The 15,278-nt window shown below is 43.3% G+C and overlaps 2 protein-coding genes across 9 annotated transcripts in view; one reads left to right on the plus strand and one right to left on the minus strand.

The window, feature by feature from the left end:
- The window catches only part of LOC103234965 (caspase recruitment domain-containing protein 8), an 83,950-nt gene that overhangs the window by 54,749 nt on the left and 13,923 nt on the right, over positions 1-15,278 (minus strand). The window lies entirely within an intron of this gene.
- The window catches only part of LOC103234962 (caspase recruitment domain-containing protein 8), a 39,442-nt gene that overhangs the window by 21,138 nt on the left and 3,026 nt on the right, over positions 1-15,278 (plus strand). For 2 of the 4 annotated variants that reach the window (XM_073016239.1, XM_073016238.1), the window contains 6 exons: positions 3,748-3,803; positions 4,405-4,555; positions 4,879-5,108; positions 5,188-5,447; positions 9,848-9,973; positions 13,897-14,038. In XM_073016239.1, the coding sequence (XP_072872340.1) occupies positions 3,748-3,803; positions 4,405-4,555; positions 4,879-5,108; positions 5,188-5,447; positions 9,848-9,973; positions 13,897-14,038 (965 nt within the window). Of the gene's footprint in view, positions 1-3,747; positions 3,804-4,390; positions 4,556-4,878; positions 5,109-5,187; positions 5,448-9,847; positions 9,974-13,896; positions 14,039-15,278 lie in introns of all 4 variants that reach the window. The other 2 variants (XM_073016240.1, XM_073016241.1) reach the window with 2 other exon arrangements.

The following is a 15,278-nucleotide window of genomic DNA, read 5'->3' on the forward strand; positions in this document are numbered from 1 at the left end:
AACTTCATCAGGTTAACATTCCCTCCTGTTTAGGACCAATGAAGGATAGAAGAGTAGGGCCCTTCTTATGCTCCTATAGTTTACAAAAACAGTATCCTTTCAGAAGCCAGTAGTGAGCACTGCCAAGTGTGACAGACTGTGATGAACATCAGGGATTGAGAATCAAAGGAGGCATGCCTCCTGAGATAAGATCATTGTGTACTGTGTGGAAACAGAGATGCAGTTAATTCAGTAAAAATGTGGAGGAATGGCATTTTATTATAGGATGGGCATCAAAGAAGGTGTCTGTAAGGATGGGCATCTCTAAGACATTTCTAAGGATGGGCGTCTCTAGGGATGGCATCTGTAAAGCATCTCTAAGGATGCCAGGTCTAAGTATGGACATCTCTTAAGGGTGGCATCTCTAAGGATGGCATCTCCATGGATGGACAGCTCTAAGGCATTTCGAAGGATGGACATCGCTAAGGATGGGCATCTCTAAAGAAGGCATCTCTAAGGCATCTCTAAAGATGGCATCTCTATGGATTGGCATCTCTAAGATGGCATCTCTAAGGCATCTCTAAGGATGGACATCTCTAAGGGTGGCATCTCTAAGGATGGATGTCTCTAAGGATGGCATCTCTAAGGATGGATGTCTCTAAGGATGGCATCTCTAAGGATGACATCTCTATGGATGGGCATCTCTAAGGATGGATGTCTCTAAGGATGGCATCTCTAAGGATGGCATCCCTAAGGATTGGGCTACTTTCACTACATCACAGTGAGGAAATTGTCCAACCATCGAGCTCCTCTGACATGCTCACATGCCAACTCCATTTGTGTTTTCCCTGGAACCATGGATCCAGTATCAGTGTAGATGCATCGAACACACAAGGCTAAGGCTATGCAAAAAACTGCAAGAAATGAAAACTGTAATTTTTTTCTCAGGCTGAAGCCAGAGTGAGAAATTATTTGTAAGGGTCATATATTTGTTGGGGAAAAATTAGAGATTTGACATCTTGCTCCTCTGGTTCATGTACATTCATAAGAATCAAAGACATGTAGGTTATTTGCATAAAAATTAGTATATATGTTATTTTTCTTCTTTGTTCTCATAAGTTTTTATTTCAACAGTTTCTATCTCATAAGAAGTAGGAAAAAAAGGGCTGGGCCCAGTGGCTCACACCTGCAATCCCAGCACGTTGGGAGGTGGAGGCAGGTGGATCACCTGAGGTCAGGAGTTTGAGACCAGCCTGACCAACGTGGTGAAACCCCATCCCTACTAAAAATACAAAAATTAGCCGGGCTTAGTGGCCTACACCTGTAATCCGAGCTTCTCAGGAGGCTGAGGCAGGAGAATGGTGTAAACCCGGGAGGTGGAGCTTGCAGTGAGCTGAGATCCGGCCACTGCACTCCAGCCTGGGTGACGGAGCGAGAATTCGTCTCAAAAAAAAAAAAAAAAAAAAAAAAAAAAAAGTGTGTGGCACCTCCCGCCTCACACTCTTGCTCCTGCTAACATCATATGACAGGCCTGTTCCCACGTCACCTTCCACCATGAGTTAAACCTCCCCGAGGCCTCCCAGAAACCAAGCAGAAGCTGGTCCCATGCTTGTACATCCTGGAGTGCCATGAGCCAGTTAAACCTCTTTACTTTGTAAATTACCTCGTCTCAGATATTCCTTTATAGCAATGCAAGCATGACCCAATACGGGCCAGGTGTGGTGGCTCATGCCTGTAATCCCAGCACTTTGGGAGTCTGAGGCGGGCAGATTACCTGAGGTCAGGAGTTTGAGACCAGCCTGACCAACATGGAGAAACTCTGACTCTACTAAAAGTACAAAATTAGCTGGGCGTGGTGGTGCATGTGTGTAATTCCAGCTACTTGGGAGGCTGAGGCAAGAGAATCACTTGAACCCGGGAGGCAGAGCTTGCAGTGAGCCGAGATTGTGCCACTGCACTCCAGCCTGGGCAACAGAGCGAGATTTAAATTTTAAATCTTTTATTATTGTTATTATTATTTTATTAATATTTTAAAAATTGAGATGGAGATTTAAATTTTAAATCTATAAATTTAAAAAATAATCATAGTAAAAATAGAATAAAACCAATGCCAAATACCCCAAAGCAGGACCCTCTGGTCAACTGGACTGCAGCAGACGTTCTAAAGTCAATGCTGTCCAATAGAGTTCTCGCCCAGGATGGAAATGTTCCCTGTCTGTGCTGTCCAGTGTGGAAGCCACTGGCCACATGTGGTTTTTTTTTTTTTTTTTTTTTAAAGATACATACTTTAATTAGAATTGCTGAAAAAATATTCAGGATTTTTGCTCTTGTTGTTGATGTCTTTAACAGGCTTTATGTTCCAGCTGAAACCTGGTTTTGCATTGCAATCAAATGTTCTTTTTTTTTTTAGACAAAAGTTGCCTTTAGTAATAATTCCTCAATTATTTTCTTTCTTTTTTTGCTTTCTTTCTTTTTTTTTTTTTAATCAATGACTTTTTTCTACAGTTTGGTTTTGAACTTCAGAATTTCTCAACAATTGCTTTCGCGGATATTCAGCTGATGGAGGTGTTCACTGTTGTAACCTTTTGTAGAGAGGGATTTGGGAATATCTATCAAACAGTAATGCTCAGGCTGAGTGCAGTTGTAATCCCAGCACTTTGGGAGGCCACGGTGGAAGGATTTCTTGGGGCTGGGAGTTGAAGACCAACCTGAGACCTCATCTCTGTTCCCTGGGGTCCTCTCCAAAGCAGATTTTGTTGCCAGACGTCCCACGCCTATGTCCATTCCCCAGAAAAATTCTTTTAGTTTCACATGGCTGGGGAGGCCTCACCATCATGGCAGAAATCAAAGGAGGAGCAAACGCATGTCTTACATGGTGGCGGGCAAGAGCCATGTGTAGCTTTTGAGCACTTGAAATATGGCTACTTCAAATGAGGAACTGATTTTCACATTTAACAATTTAAAACTTAAGATGTAAATAGGCATGTGTGGCTAGTGGCTGTCATATTGGCCAGTGAATATCTTGACCTAAAGGACACTCCATCACTTCTAACCTGATGAACCATTGACTGACCCTGTAGAACATGGAGCCCATGTTGGCTAATATTGGAATCAACTGTGAGGCTTTGACAGCACTGATGCTGCGGTCCCACCTCCAGACTTCTGATTCAATTGGTGTGGGCTGTGACCTGGGTATTGGGTTGTTTTTAAAGCTTCCCAGGTGTGGTCAAGGTTGGAATTACCTTGGAATATAAATGCATGCATTTCATGCATTGGTTCATCACTGCTTCAGTCTTTGATACCAACATCATGATACCAATTGGAGCAATTTAAGCCAGAGAAGCTGGCTGTGTGCACGTTGAACATGGGCACAGTCCAAAGAGAAGAGATATCAAGACACATTTGGCTCAAGGCAGCACGTTAGCTCTATTATTTATACATCTGTATAAAAATATATTTATTCAAAATGTCTTCTATTTTTTGGTAGTCTAGGCCCATCCTATGTAAGAGAACTTTCTGTGATGATGGGAGTGTTCTGTTTTCTGCTACACAGTGTTACAGCCGTGAGTGACATGTAGGTGTTGAGTACTTGAAATATGCATAGTGCAACTGAGAAACTCAAGTTTACCTAAGTTTAATTCATACAAATTTAAATACCACATCTGGGTAGCGGCTATTCTACTGGACAGTGCAGCTCCAGTTTTTAATAACATTGTCTTCATGTTCATCAACTAATTCTTGATATTTTTCATCTTTTTGTGAAATGAGGATCCCAATCTCCAGTGTATCAGAAGACCAGGAATCTTCAGAAGAACAAGTTTCAGGTAATGGGCTAATAGGGAGAGGAGTGAAGGGCGTGTGGATTGATGGAAATGTTCTGTGCTTTTATGTGGAGAAGACAATTTAGAGTCTTTTGTGCAGTGAAGAGATCAGGAGTGATTTTCCTTACCTCGGCCACAGTGCACTGTGCAGTTTAAATGGGGACATGTAAGCCTCTCACCGCCAGGGCACAGAAATGCTCAGGGGAACCAGGGCATGGTCCTGGTGGCTGGGGACAGCGGCAGGGACTAGGAAGGATGCACGCTGTTTCACCTTGCAGAAAAGCTCGATCCTTTTCTGACCTGGACTTGCCTCACCAGCAGAAGATGTCATCTGCTACTTGGGGCCAGTAGAAATGTAGGTGCATTGGTTCCAGTCCTCAGCAAACGGTGCCTCCCACCAAAGCTGTCCAGCCTGGCTTCCCAGAAAGCCCTATGGAATTTGGGGTATACTTTTAGTCATGAGCAAAACTCCATATTCTGGTCACTCTGTTCTCTTTCAATATCTGTATCCCAACAGCACCTGTGCAATTTAGCCTCCAGGAGTCCTTCAGGCCATGCCTCTTCCAACCCTTTACCTCTTATGTGTCTAGTATCTTTTTTTCAGGAGCTGTTTACTCAGAAATGCATCATATGATTTCCTCTATTTATGCTGAACTCCATTTTATGTTCAAACAAGATTATAAATATGATCAGTTTCTGGGGCCTGAAGGAAATGTGGATGTTGAGTTGATCAATAAGAGTGCAAACAAATACAGGTAAGAATGGAAGATGCTGATTTGAAAACAGCTCTGATATAAACGAAGTGTATTGGCTCTGTCCCTTATGATAGCTAAAATTTCATCAATAATATGTTTATTTCATGCACTGTGAAATTGGTATTTTAATTTCGATATATATAGAGTGCAGAGAAATTGGAGCCCAGAGAGGTTAATGAACTCCCCAGCGTTTTCTAATGTAGTGAAAGTCGCAGATGGGTCCTGAACTTGCCTCACTTCAAATCCCACCTCCCTCTGCACATCGCTGCTTAAATCCAAGTCCTGGGGTTCTGCCATCATGACATCACTCTGGCTCCTTTCAGCCTTCGGTTCCCCACTGCTGGCTGGTATCTGTGGTCAGCCACCGGCCTCGGCTTCATGGTAAGGGATGCGGTCACGATGACGATTGCGTTTGGTTCCTGGAGTCAGCACCTGGCCCTGGACCTGCAGCACCATGAACAGTGGCTGGTGGCCGGCCCCTTGTTTGCTTTCACTGCAGAGCCAGAGGAGGCTGTGGCCGAAATCCACCTCCCCCACTTCATCTCCCTCCAAGGTAATGCAGGGTGAGCGGAGGCTGTGGGGGCTGCCGGGGCGCGTGCTGTCTCACTGCTGTTGCGGTTCTCCTGCGGCAGGTGAGGTGGACGTCTCCTGGTTCCTCGTGGCCCATTTTAAGGATGAAGGGATGGTCCTGCAGCGTCCATCCCGGGTGGAGCCTTTCTATGCTGTCCTGGACAACCCCAGCTTCTCTCTGATGGGCATCCTGCTGCGGATCGCCAGGGGGACTCGCCTCTCCATCCCCATCACCTCCAACACGTTGCTCTATTTTCACCCCCACCCCGAAGACATTAAGTTCCACTTGTACCTTGTCCCCAGAGACGCCTTGCTGACGAAGGTAAGCTGAGCGATTTAGGAGACCAGAGAAGATGACAATGATATTTCCAGGTTATCCCCTCGGCCCCTCCAGTGGAACAGAAAGGGCAAGCACAGTTTTCATGGAGAGAACATGGGTCACTCTCCCCGAGGGTCACCTATAGGTGCTGAACATTGAGCCACATGCAAGAATCCCCATTGAAATTCAGGACTACTGGGAAGGGACCTTCCTCTCCTGGCTCTCAAGGAGGAGATGGTTAGAAGAAATAATATGCAGAGATTCTCTCACCACATTTCATTTTATTTTATTTTATGTCTGAGATAGGGTCTTGCTCTGTCACCCAAGCTGGAATGCAGTGGTATGATCTCGCTACAACCTCCGCCTCCTGGGTTTAAGCGATTCTCTTGCCTCAGCCTTCCGAGTAGCTGGGATTACAGGCAAATGCCGCAATGCCTGGCTAACTTTTTGTATTTTCAGTAGAGACGGGTTTCACTATGTTGGCCAGGCTGGTCTTGAACTCCAGACCTTTAGTGACCCTCCTGCCTCAGCCTCCCGAGTGCTGAATTTACAGGCATGAGTCACCGTGTCCGGCCTCTCACCAAATTTTAGATGGATAATATCGGAATGACAGTCTCACACTTGCTCACATCTCTGGGGTAACTCCTTCCTTTCAGTGGCATCTCCCTCTAGCGCATTTACAAAAGGCTGATGGTCCCACACCCTCTCTTAGGTTAGTGATGAAGCAGATGTTCTGCTTTCTGCAGCCTTTATAGCTGCTGTGTTTCTGAACAAAATGCTGCTTCTGTGCCTCCAGCCTTGGTGGGAAGATTATGCCAGGAAGATTTCATTAAACTTTACTGTCCTGGTGCCTAACATCTTTGCATCCCAATCACAAGAGGGGAGAGCATGCCTGTGTATTTAAGGTGGTTACTGTGGGTAATTTAAATACAGGAGAAAATTGGCTGGGGGCGATGGCTCTCGCCTGTAATCCCAGCACTTCGGGAGGCTGAGGGGGGCGGATCACCTGAGGTCAGGAACTGGAGACCAACCTGGCCAAAGTGGTGAAACCCCGTGTCTACTAAAAATACAAAAATTAGTCGGGCGTGGTGGCGTCTGTGGTTGGCAGGGTTTTTTTTAAAGCAGTTTGAAAATAGAACTCCATTCTCTCTTGGGTTAGTATGGTTCCTGCTGAGATGTCTACTGTTAATCGAATGGAGTTTCCTTTCTAGGTGACTAGATGCTTTTCTGTTGCTGAGTTTTGGATATTTCCCTTCACTTGGCCTTAGACAGTCTGATGACCATATATTATGGTGAAGTTCATGTTGCAGGGTATTTTGCTGGTGATCACTGGGCCTCCTTTATCCAGATCTTTAAATATCTTGCTAGACTGGGAAAATTTTTGTCAGTTATTTTTTTAGATTCTAAGTTTTTTCCTTTTTCTTCTCCCTTGGAAATATTGATGATTCATAAGTTTCATTGCTTTATGTAGCCCCATACTTCTATTTATTTATTATTTTATTTTAGCCTGATGGGGTTAATTAAAAAGGCTTGTCTTCAGGTTCTCTCCTCTGCTTGTTCTAGTCTATGATTAAAGCTTTCCACTGTATTTTGTAATATTTTCAGTGAATCTTTCATTTCTAGATGTTAATTTTTTTAAGATATCTATCTCCTTGGTAAATCTCTAGTTCACATCCTGAATGAATTTTCAGATTTTTTTGTGTTGGTTTTCAGATTTATCTTGCATCTCTTACTGAGCTTCTTTAAGCTCAGTCTTTTGAATTATTTATCTGGCACTTTGAAAATTTCATTTTGGTTAGGATCCATTGGTAGACAATTACTATGTTCCTTTGGGGGTGTCATAACACCTTAAAATAAAATAAAATAAAATAAAATAAAATAAAATAAAATGCAGTGAGAGAATCTCTGCATATTATTTCTTCTGCCCATCTCCTCCTTGAGACCCAGAAAAGGAAGCTCCCTTCTCAGTAGTCCTAAATTTTTATGGAGATTGTTGCATGTGGTTCAATATTCAGCACCAATAGATGAAAATTTCATTTTGGTTAGGATCCATTGGTAGAGAATTACTATGTTCCTTTGGGAGTGTCATAACACCCTGATTTTTCATACTTCCATTACTGTAATGCTGTGTCCCCACCCAAATCTCATCTTGAATTGTAGCTCCCATAATTCCCACGTGTTGTGGGAGGTGATTGAATCATGAGGGCAGGTTTTTCCTGTACTGTTCTTGTGATAGCAATTAAGTCTCACGAGATCTGATGGTTTTATAAAGGGGAGTTTCCTGAACAGGCTCTCTCTTGCCTGCGGCCATGTAAGATGTGACTTTGCTCCTCCTTTGCCTTCCACCATCATTGTGAGGCTTCCCCAGCCATGTGGAACTGTGAGTCAACTAAATTTCTTTCATTTATGAATTACCCAGTCTTGGGCAGTCCTTTACAGCAGCATGAGAACAGACTAATATATCTATTCAGCACATATTTATTATGTGCCTTATATGTTCCAGGCACTATTTTAGGGGATGGGGATACATCAGTAAGAAATAGTGAAAAACATGACAACCTAAGATATTACATGGAATGTTCATACTATGGGAAAAATATATGTGTATATAGTAAGAACTCTAACAAATAAAGAATGCTATTCCATTCTTTGAAAATAAGTACAGCAGTATGTCTCTTGACCTCTTCAGAAATCGGTCCATAATGATAACCCTGCCAATGTTATACTGATGTCTTTGGTTCTTATACTTCCAATCTGTTGTTGTTATAATTTACATTGAATATATCGGTTCATTTAAAATAATCATTCATCAGAGAAGGCAGGATACATCATGTCTTTCCTCCGTCGGTTTCTTTTTATCCTTCTGGAGCTGGTTCTCTTTATAGGCATATGTGTGATGCTTCCTGGATAGGTCTCCACATCCCTTCGCTGCTTACTCCCCATCATGATTTCATCCCTTTGCTCAATATAACTTGTATTTTTTTCTTTTATTTGATCTTCCAGGCCCAGTTTATATTTCAGCTTTGCCCATTATTTCTTCATTACTATCACTGATATTTTAAAATTAATATAATATGTACATAATGTATTGCTCCATAATTTTCAGAGTGGACACGCCCATGTATCCAGCACCCAGAGGAAGATACAGAACATCTCCAACTTCTCTGAGGCCCCCTTGAACCCTCTCCCAGTCATTACCCCAAGGGTGTCTAACAGCTGGACTAGTAATGCCACCTACTGTCAATTGCTTTTAGTTTAAATTCTTGCTCGTTAATTCCATAAAGTCTCTATTGAGTTGCACCTGAGGCTTCTGAAAGGTTTTCTTATTGTTTGAATTCCATTCTATGTCCTTGGTGCCTGCTCAGATAATTCTGAGGTCTCGCCTTCTGCTCTAGCTTCTTGGCCTCTCAGAGGGGACCTCACTCTTCTGTATCTGCTCCCCGGTGCTCAGGTGGCCGAGCATCTCACAGCAGCCCTGTGATGGAGAGAAGTGACATATCTACCCTCACCCATCAGAGACGTGTTCACAGACACAGCTGAGCTACCAGTCCTCGGCTGAGGCACCAAAAGGAATCCCCTTTGTCCTCTGGTTTTATAAGTCCCCTGGCCAAACTCTCCACAGTGTAAAAATAAAATCAAACTGTACAGGAGTTTATGATAAGTTTACCATTCACAAGAAACCCTTTGGCTCTGAGATGTCCATCAGCAAAAGGTTAATACCATATCTATTTTGCATAGAGGCATGTTTACATCTATCTATCTAGTTTACCACTCTACCACCTATCTGTCTATTTATCTCTGTATCTCCTTCTGGGTGTTGGATACATGGGTGTATCCACTGTGAAAATTATGGAGCAATAAATTATTTTCATATTTTATTAAAATAGATTATAAAATTTAATAGATTATAAAATTTTAACAGATTATAAAATTTATAGATTATAAAAATATAATCTATCTTTCATCTCAATCTATTTTTTTGAAACGGAGTCTCACTCTGTCGCCCAGGCTGGAGTGCAGTGGCATGACCTCAGCACACTGCAACAACTTCTGCCTTCTGGGTTGAAGCGATTCTCCTGCCTCAGCCTCCCAAGTAGCTGGGATTACAGACGTCAGTCACCATGCCCAGCTAATTTTTGTATTTTTAGTAGAGATAGGATTTCACCATAATGGCCAGGCTGGTCTTAAACTCCTGACCTTAGGTGACCCACCTGCCTCGGCCTCCCAAAGTGCTGGGATTACAGGCGTGAGCCACCGTGCCTGGCCCCATCATCTCAATCTTTACATCAACTGAATCATATCCTACATGCTACTTAATACAATATATAGAAAACTTTTATGCCACTATTTGTGCTTATTTCTTTTTCTGTGTGCTTTCTAATGTTTCTCCCCTTATCCCTCAGATGATAGATGATGAGGAGGATCGCTTCTGTGGTGTGCGTCTACAGACTTCACCCTCAATGCAACCCCTGACCTTTGGTGCCCATTATATTCTGTCTAATTCTGCTCATCTGGAAATAATACCCACGGTTGGTAGAATTCAAATCTAACAACAGATTTCAGAATATTTTGTACTTTTGAAACAAATAGAAGAATTTTAGCAAGATGCAATTTTTTTCATTAATCGCAAATACAAAGTTTTAAAAAATTGAAAATACAGGAAAATAGTCTTAATCAAATTAAATATTTCCAAAACCTTAACACAGGCAGAGGTAACATTTTAGCATTTGGGGCACTTATCTTGTGATTAAAAGTGTACGTTCAGTTTTCTAAATTGAAGTTTCAACTTCTCTGTTATAGTTCCCTGCAGGCCTGACATCTTGCCTAGCTAAGTCACTTAAGGAGTATTTGTTAAGGTGTTTGAATGAAGAAATATGATACCTTGGCTGGGCTCAGTGGCTCAAGCCTGTAATCCCAACACTTTGGGAGACCGTGGCAGGCGGATCACGAGGTCAAGAGTTTGAGACCAGCCTGACCAACATGGTGAAACCGCGTCTGTACTAAAAATACACAAAAAATTAGCCAGGTGTGGTGGCGTGCGCCTGTAATCCCAGCTACTCAGGAGGCTGAGGCAGGAGAATCACTTGAACCCGGGAGCTGGAGGTTGCAGTGAGCTGAGATTGCACCACTGTACTCTACCCTTGGCAATAGAGTGAGACTGCGTCTTAAAAAAAAAAAAAAAAATATATATATATATATATATATATATATGCTATGTATTATATTTTATGTATTTTTACTGGAGATTACTGTATATTTCTGCACAATTGAAATTATTCCTCCCTGTTATTTTAATAGGACATAATATGCCATGTAGCTAAAACCCTAGAGCTTTTTAAATCACTTCATTATTATTCAGCATTTAGTTGAACTGCTTGTAATTTCTCATAACAAGTGCCCTGGCAATAAATATTTCAACTAATACAGTTTTATGTTTTTCATGTGAAGCTAGAGTGTCCTAAGAGAAATGACTGATTCAAAGAGTACTCACCAAGTTAAAGCTAGTACATTTCCAAAGAGATTTTCAAAGATTTCTCACAATATAAGTTCTCAAGAATAAAGGACGAGATTTTCCAACAAAATATCCATCTCTAGAATAAAGTATCAAAATTTAATTGTTTTCCAATTTGAATGGGAAAAAATGCATCTCAGTCCATTATAGATTTTGTTGTTGTTTGTTTGTTTTCTTGAGACAGTCTCACTCTGTGTCCCAGGCTGCTGTGCTCACGGCAACCTCCACCTCTTTGGTTCAAGGGATGCTCCTGCCTCACGCTCCCAAGTTGCTGAGATTACAGTTGTGTGCCTCCATGCCTGGCTAATTTTTTGTATTTTTTATAAATTTTAGAATTTTTAAATTACTATTTTCTGAGAGTTATAGGGCTTGTTTCCTAAAGAAACTAGAGATTTGCATGAACTAAGCTTTTCCTAATTCTGTCCTGCCTATGCAGTTAGTGCCTATTCCCCAGGGCAGCTTTCTTTAGGAATCCTGGGGAAGTTGGGTGCAGAACGAAGAGAAGGACGTGAAAGAGACGGGGTTTCACCATGTTGGTCAGGCTGGTCTTGAACTCCTGACCTCAGGTGATCCACCTGCCTTGGTCTCCCAAAGTGCTGGGATTACCAGCATTGGGCCACCACGCGCCCAGTGCTTATCTGTGTTTTACAGCCTGATCTTCCAGGCTGCTCTTTGTTAGGAGACAAGTGATTTCTTTGAACTGCCTGAGGTTAGAAAGGGAGCAATTTCTGAGCTGCTTCTTGTTAGAAGGAAAGTTTTTTGCTGGGGAATCTCTTCACCCTATCTTCCTAAATGACTTTCTATCTCTGTAACACCAGTCAGACAGTTCCCAGAAGCTCAGTTGTCCTTCAGGCAAGATACATTCTTGGTTGTGGCAGGACCTTCCATAAACATTGTTGATATGGAGATAAATAAAATACAGGGAGTTCCTTCAATAAAAATACAAACAGTAAACATGGCATAAGGAATGGCCATCATAAGGCTGGGCGTGGTGGATCACGCCTGTAATCCCAGCACTTTGGGAGGCCAAGGTGGGCAGATCGCTTGAAGTCAGGAGTTCAAGACCAGCCTGGCCAACATGGTGAAACCTCGTCTCCACTGAAAAGACAAAAATTTGCTTGGATTGGTGGCAAGCAATTGTAGTCCCAGCTACTCAGGAGGCAGAGACAGGAGAGTCGCTTGAACCTGGGAGGTGGAGGTTGTAGTGAGCCGATATCATACCACTGCACTCCAGCCTGGGTGGCAGAGCAAAACTCTGTCTCCAAAAAAATAAAAAAACAAAAAAAAACCACCATAAAAAAAGAAATGGCAGTTGTAATATGAGGTGATAATCTTGAGCAAGGTAAAATCTCCTTAGATTCATCTTCCTTTTAAAGAGATGGAGAACCTAGGCCAGGGGCTGTGGCTCACGCCTATAATCCCAGCACTTTTGGAGGCTGAGGCAGATGGATCATGAGGTCAGGAGGTTGAGACCATCCTGGCTAACACGGTGAAAACCCGTCTCTACTAAAAATACAAAAAATTAGCTGGGCGTGGTGGCAGGTGCCTGTAGTCCCAGCTACTCAGAGGCTGAGGCAGGGGAATCCCTTGAACCTGGAATGCGGAGGTTGCAGTGAGCCGAGAACGAGCCACGGCACTCCATCCTCTGTGACAGAGTGAGACTTCGTCTCCAAAAAAAAGAAAAAAGAAAAAAAAAAAAAAAAAGAACCAAGGACCTCACTTCTTAGAATTTTTAAATTGCTATTTTCCAAGAATCGTAGGGCTTGTTTCCTAAAGAAACTAGAGATTTGCACGAACTAAGCTTTTCCTAATTCTGTCCTGCCTATGAGGGTAGCTCCTATTCCCCAGGGCAGCTTTCCTTAGGAATCCTGGGGAAGTCGGGTGCAGAATGAAGAGGAGGACGTGAAAGCACAGTGCCACATCTGACCCTTGGCTTCCCAGCAAGGCCAGGACAGACCTGATGAGCTGCCTTTGCCAGTTTTCCCACATTTCTCTACAGTCTGAGATCCTGTTAGTAGAGTTATTAATGAGGAGCCTCAGCACCTAAGGTTTTTTTTTTCTTTTGAGATGGAATATCGCTCTTGTCGCCCAGGCTGGAGTGCAGTGGCTTGATCTTGGCTCACTGCAACCTCCAACTCCCGGGTTAAAGCCATTCTCCTGCCTTAGCCTCCCAAGAAGCTGGGATTACAGGCACCTGCCACCACAGCCCGCTAATTTGTTGTATTTTTAGTAGAGACAGGGTTTCATCATGTTAGCTAGGCTGGTCCCAAACTCCTGACCTCAGGTGATCCACCTGCCTCGGCCTCCCAAAGTGCTGGGATTACAGGCGTGAGGCACCGTGCCCAGCCAACACCTAAGATTTTTGTACTCAGCTCAGATCATTTTTCTCTGATTCATGGGGTGTTGAGAGCTAGTTTACTCTTGCTTTCATAGAATAAAATTATTTCCTAACATTGTAAATTTAAAAGGATGTTTACCGACTGGGTGCGGTCGCTTATGCCTGTAATCCTAACACTTTGGGAGGCCAAGGGGGGCAGATCACGACGTCAGGAGTTCCAGACTAGCCTGGCCAATTCGGTGAAACCCCATCTCTACTAAAAATACAAAAATTAGCTGGGCACGGTGGTGCGCACCTGCAGTCTCAGCTACTTAGGAAGCTGAGGCAGGAGAATCACTTGAACCTGGGAGCGGACGTGTGCAGTGCAGTGAGCCGAGATTGTGCCACTGCACTCTAGCCTGGGCAACAGAGCAAGACTCTGTAAAACAAAACAAAACAAAACAAAACAAAACAAGGATGTTTACCTCTCTCCCTCTATTTCCTTCTCAACCAGCTAGGACATTGTAAAGATAACAGGGGGAAAGTTCCATTGGCCAGTTCACTGTAGGGAGCTGGGCCTTTCCACCCTCCACTGCTTAAGTCAACTGCTATGTTTCCTCTAGGAGTTGAAATTGTCCTACAGGAGCCCTGGAGAAATCCAGTCCTTCTCGAAATTCTATGCTGGGCAGATGAAGGAACCCATTCAACTTGAAATTACTGACAAAAGACATGGGACTTTGGTCTGGAAGACTGTGGTGAAGCCAGGTAGGTGAGTGGGTGAGGCTGGCATTTTTGGTGAGAGAAAATGCACCTCCACCATTGGATGTCAAAGAAGAAAGCCTGTTTCTCATTCCATCCCACATAAGAAGTCCATTGTCAGTATATCGCCCATGTGAGGACAACGAAAGTGATGGTAGTCCGTAGGAAGTGAAATGCTCAAGGGACCTGAGAATGGGGATGGCCATGGGAATGGAAACCCCTCACACCTGGGGGTAAAGAACAGGAGATTTTGTTTTTTTTGACAGAGTCTCGCTGTGTTACCCAGGCTGGAGTGCAGTGATACGATCTTGGCTCACTGCAACCTCCTGGTTCAAGTGATTCTCCTGCCTCAGTCTCCCAAGTAGCTGGGACCACAGGCACGTGTCACCACACCTGGCTGATTTTTGTATTTTTAGTAGAGATGGGGGTTTGCCCTGTTGGCCAGGCCAGTCTCAAACTCCTGGCCTCAAGTGATCCACCTGCCTCGACCAGCCTGGCCAACGTGGTGAAACCCTGTCTTCACTACAATACAAAAATTAACCAGGCGTGGTGGAGGGTGCCTCTAGTCCCAGCTACTCAGGAGGCTGAGGCACGAGAATCACTTGAACCCGGGTGGTGGAGGTTGCAGTGAGCTAAGATGGTGCCACTGCACTCCAGCCTGGGAAACGAGGGAAATTCCATCTAAAAAAAAAAAAAAAAAGATTTTTCCAGGTGTCATGACCATGCTAATTCCTTAATAGGGAAATTCTGGATGACATGGGGAGACTGTGGGTGGCTGGGCCTCTGGGTGAATGTGCTGTTCCATGAAGCCGATGCTCTTCCTGGAAGTCAAATGACCAGAAACCCAATTTCTGCACCTCATAGTCAGTGGGAGACTCAGAGTCATCAGATTCATTCTGTGTTGGTGACACGGAGACTGAGCTGCTACCAACGGAGGGGGTCACAAAATTCATCAGAACTTTAAACCACATCAGGGATTTTAGATAAAAGGATAAGACCATGTTGAAGGCCTCCTGGGAAACATCATTTCAATTATTTTCAAATGGGTAGCTCCAATTGTGAAATCGTCTGTCAACTTATAGGTCCTGGTACCAACATGTATAAAAATTTACTCCTTAAATGTTGATTGTTCATGTCTAAAACACATTTACCTTGACTGTAATTTATGTAAGACAGTATGATATGATATTGTTGTAACCCTCAGAGTTCCTAAGACATTCACCTGTGCGTAGAAAGAATATTGGAA

The sequence above is a fragment of the Chlorocebus sabaeus genome, chromosome 6 (genome assembly GCF_047675955.1).
Source record: "Chlorocebus sabaeus isolate Y175 chromosome 6, mChlSab1.0.hap1, whole genome shotgun sequence".
NCBI classification, from domain to species: Eukaryota; Metazoa; Chordata; class Mammalia; order Primates; family Cercopithecidae; genus Chlorocebus; species Chlorocebus sabaeus.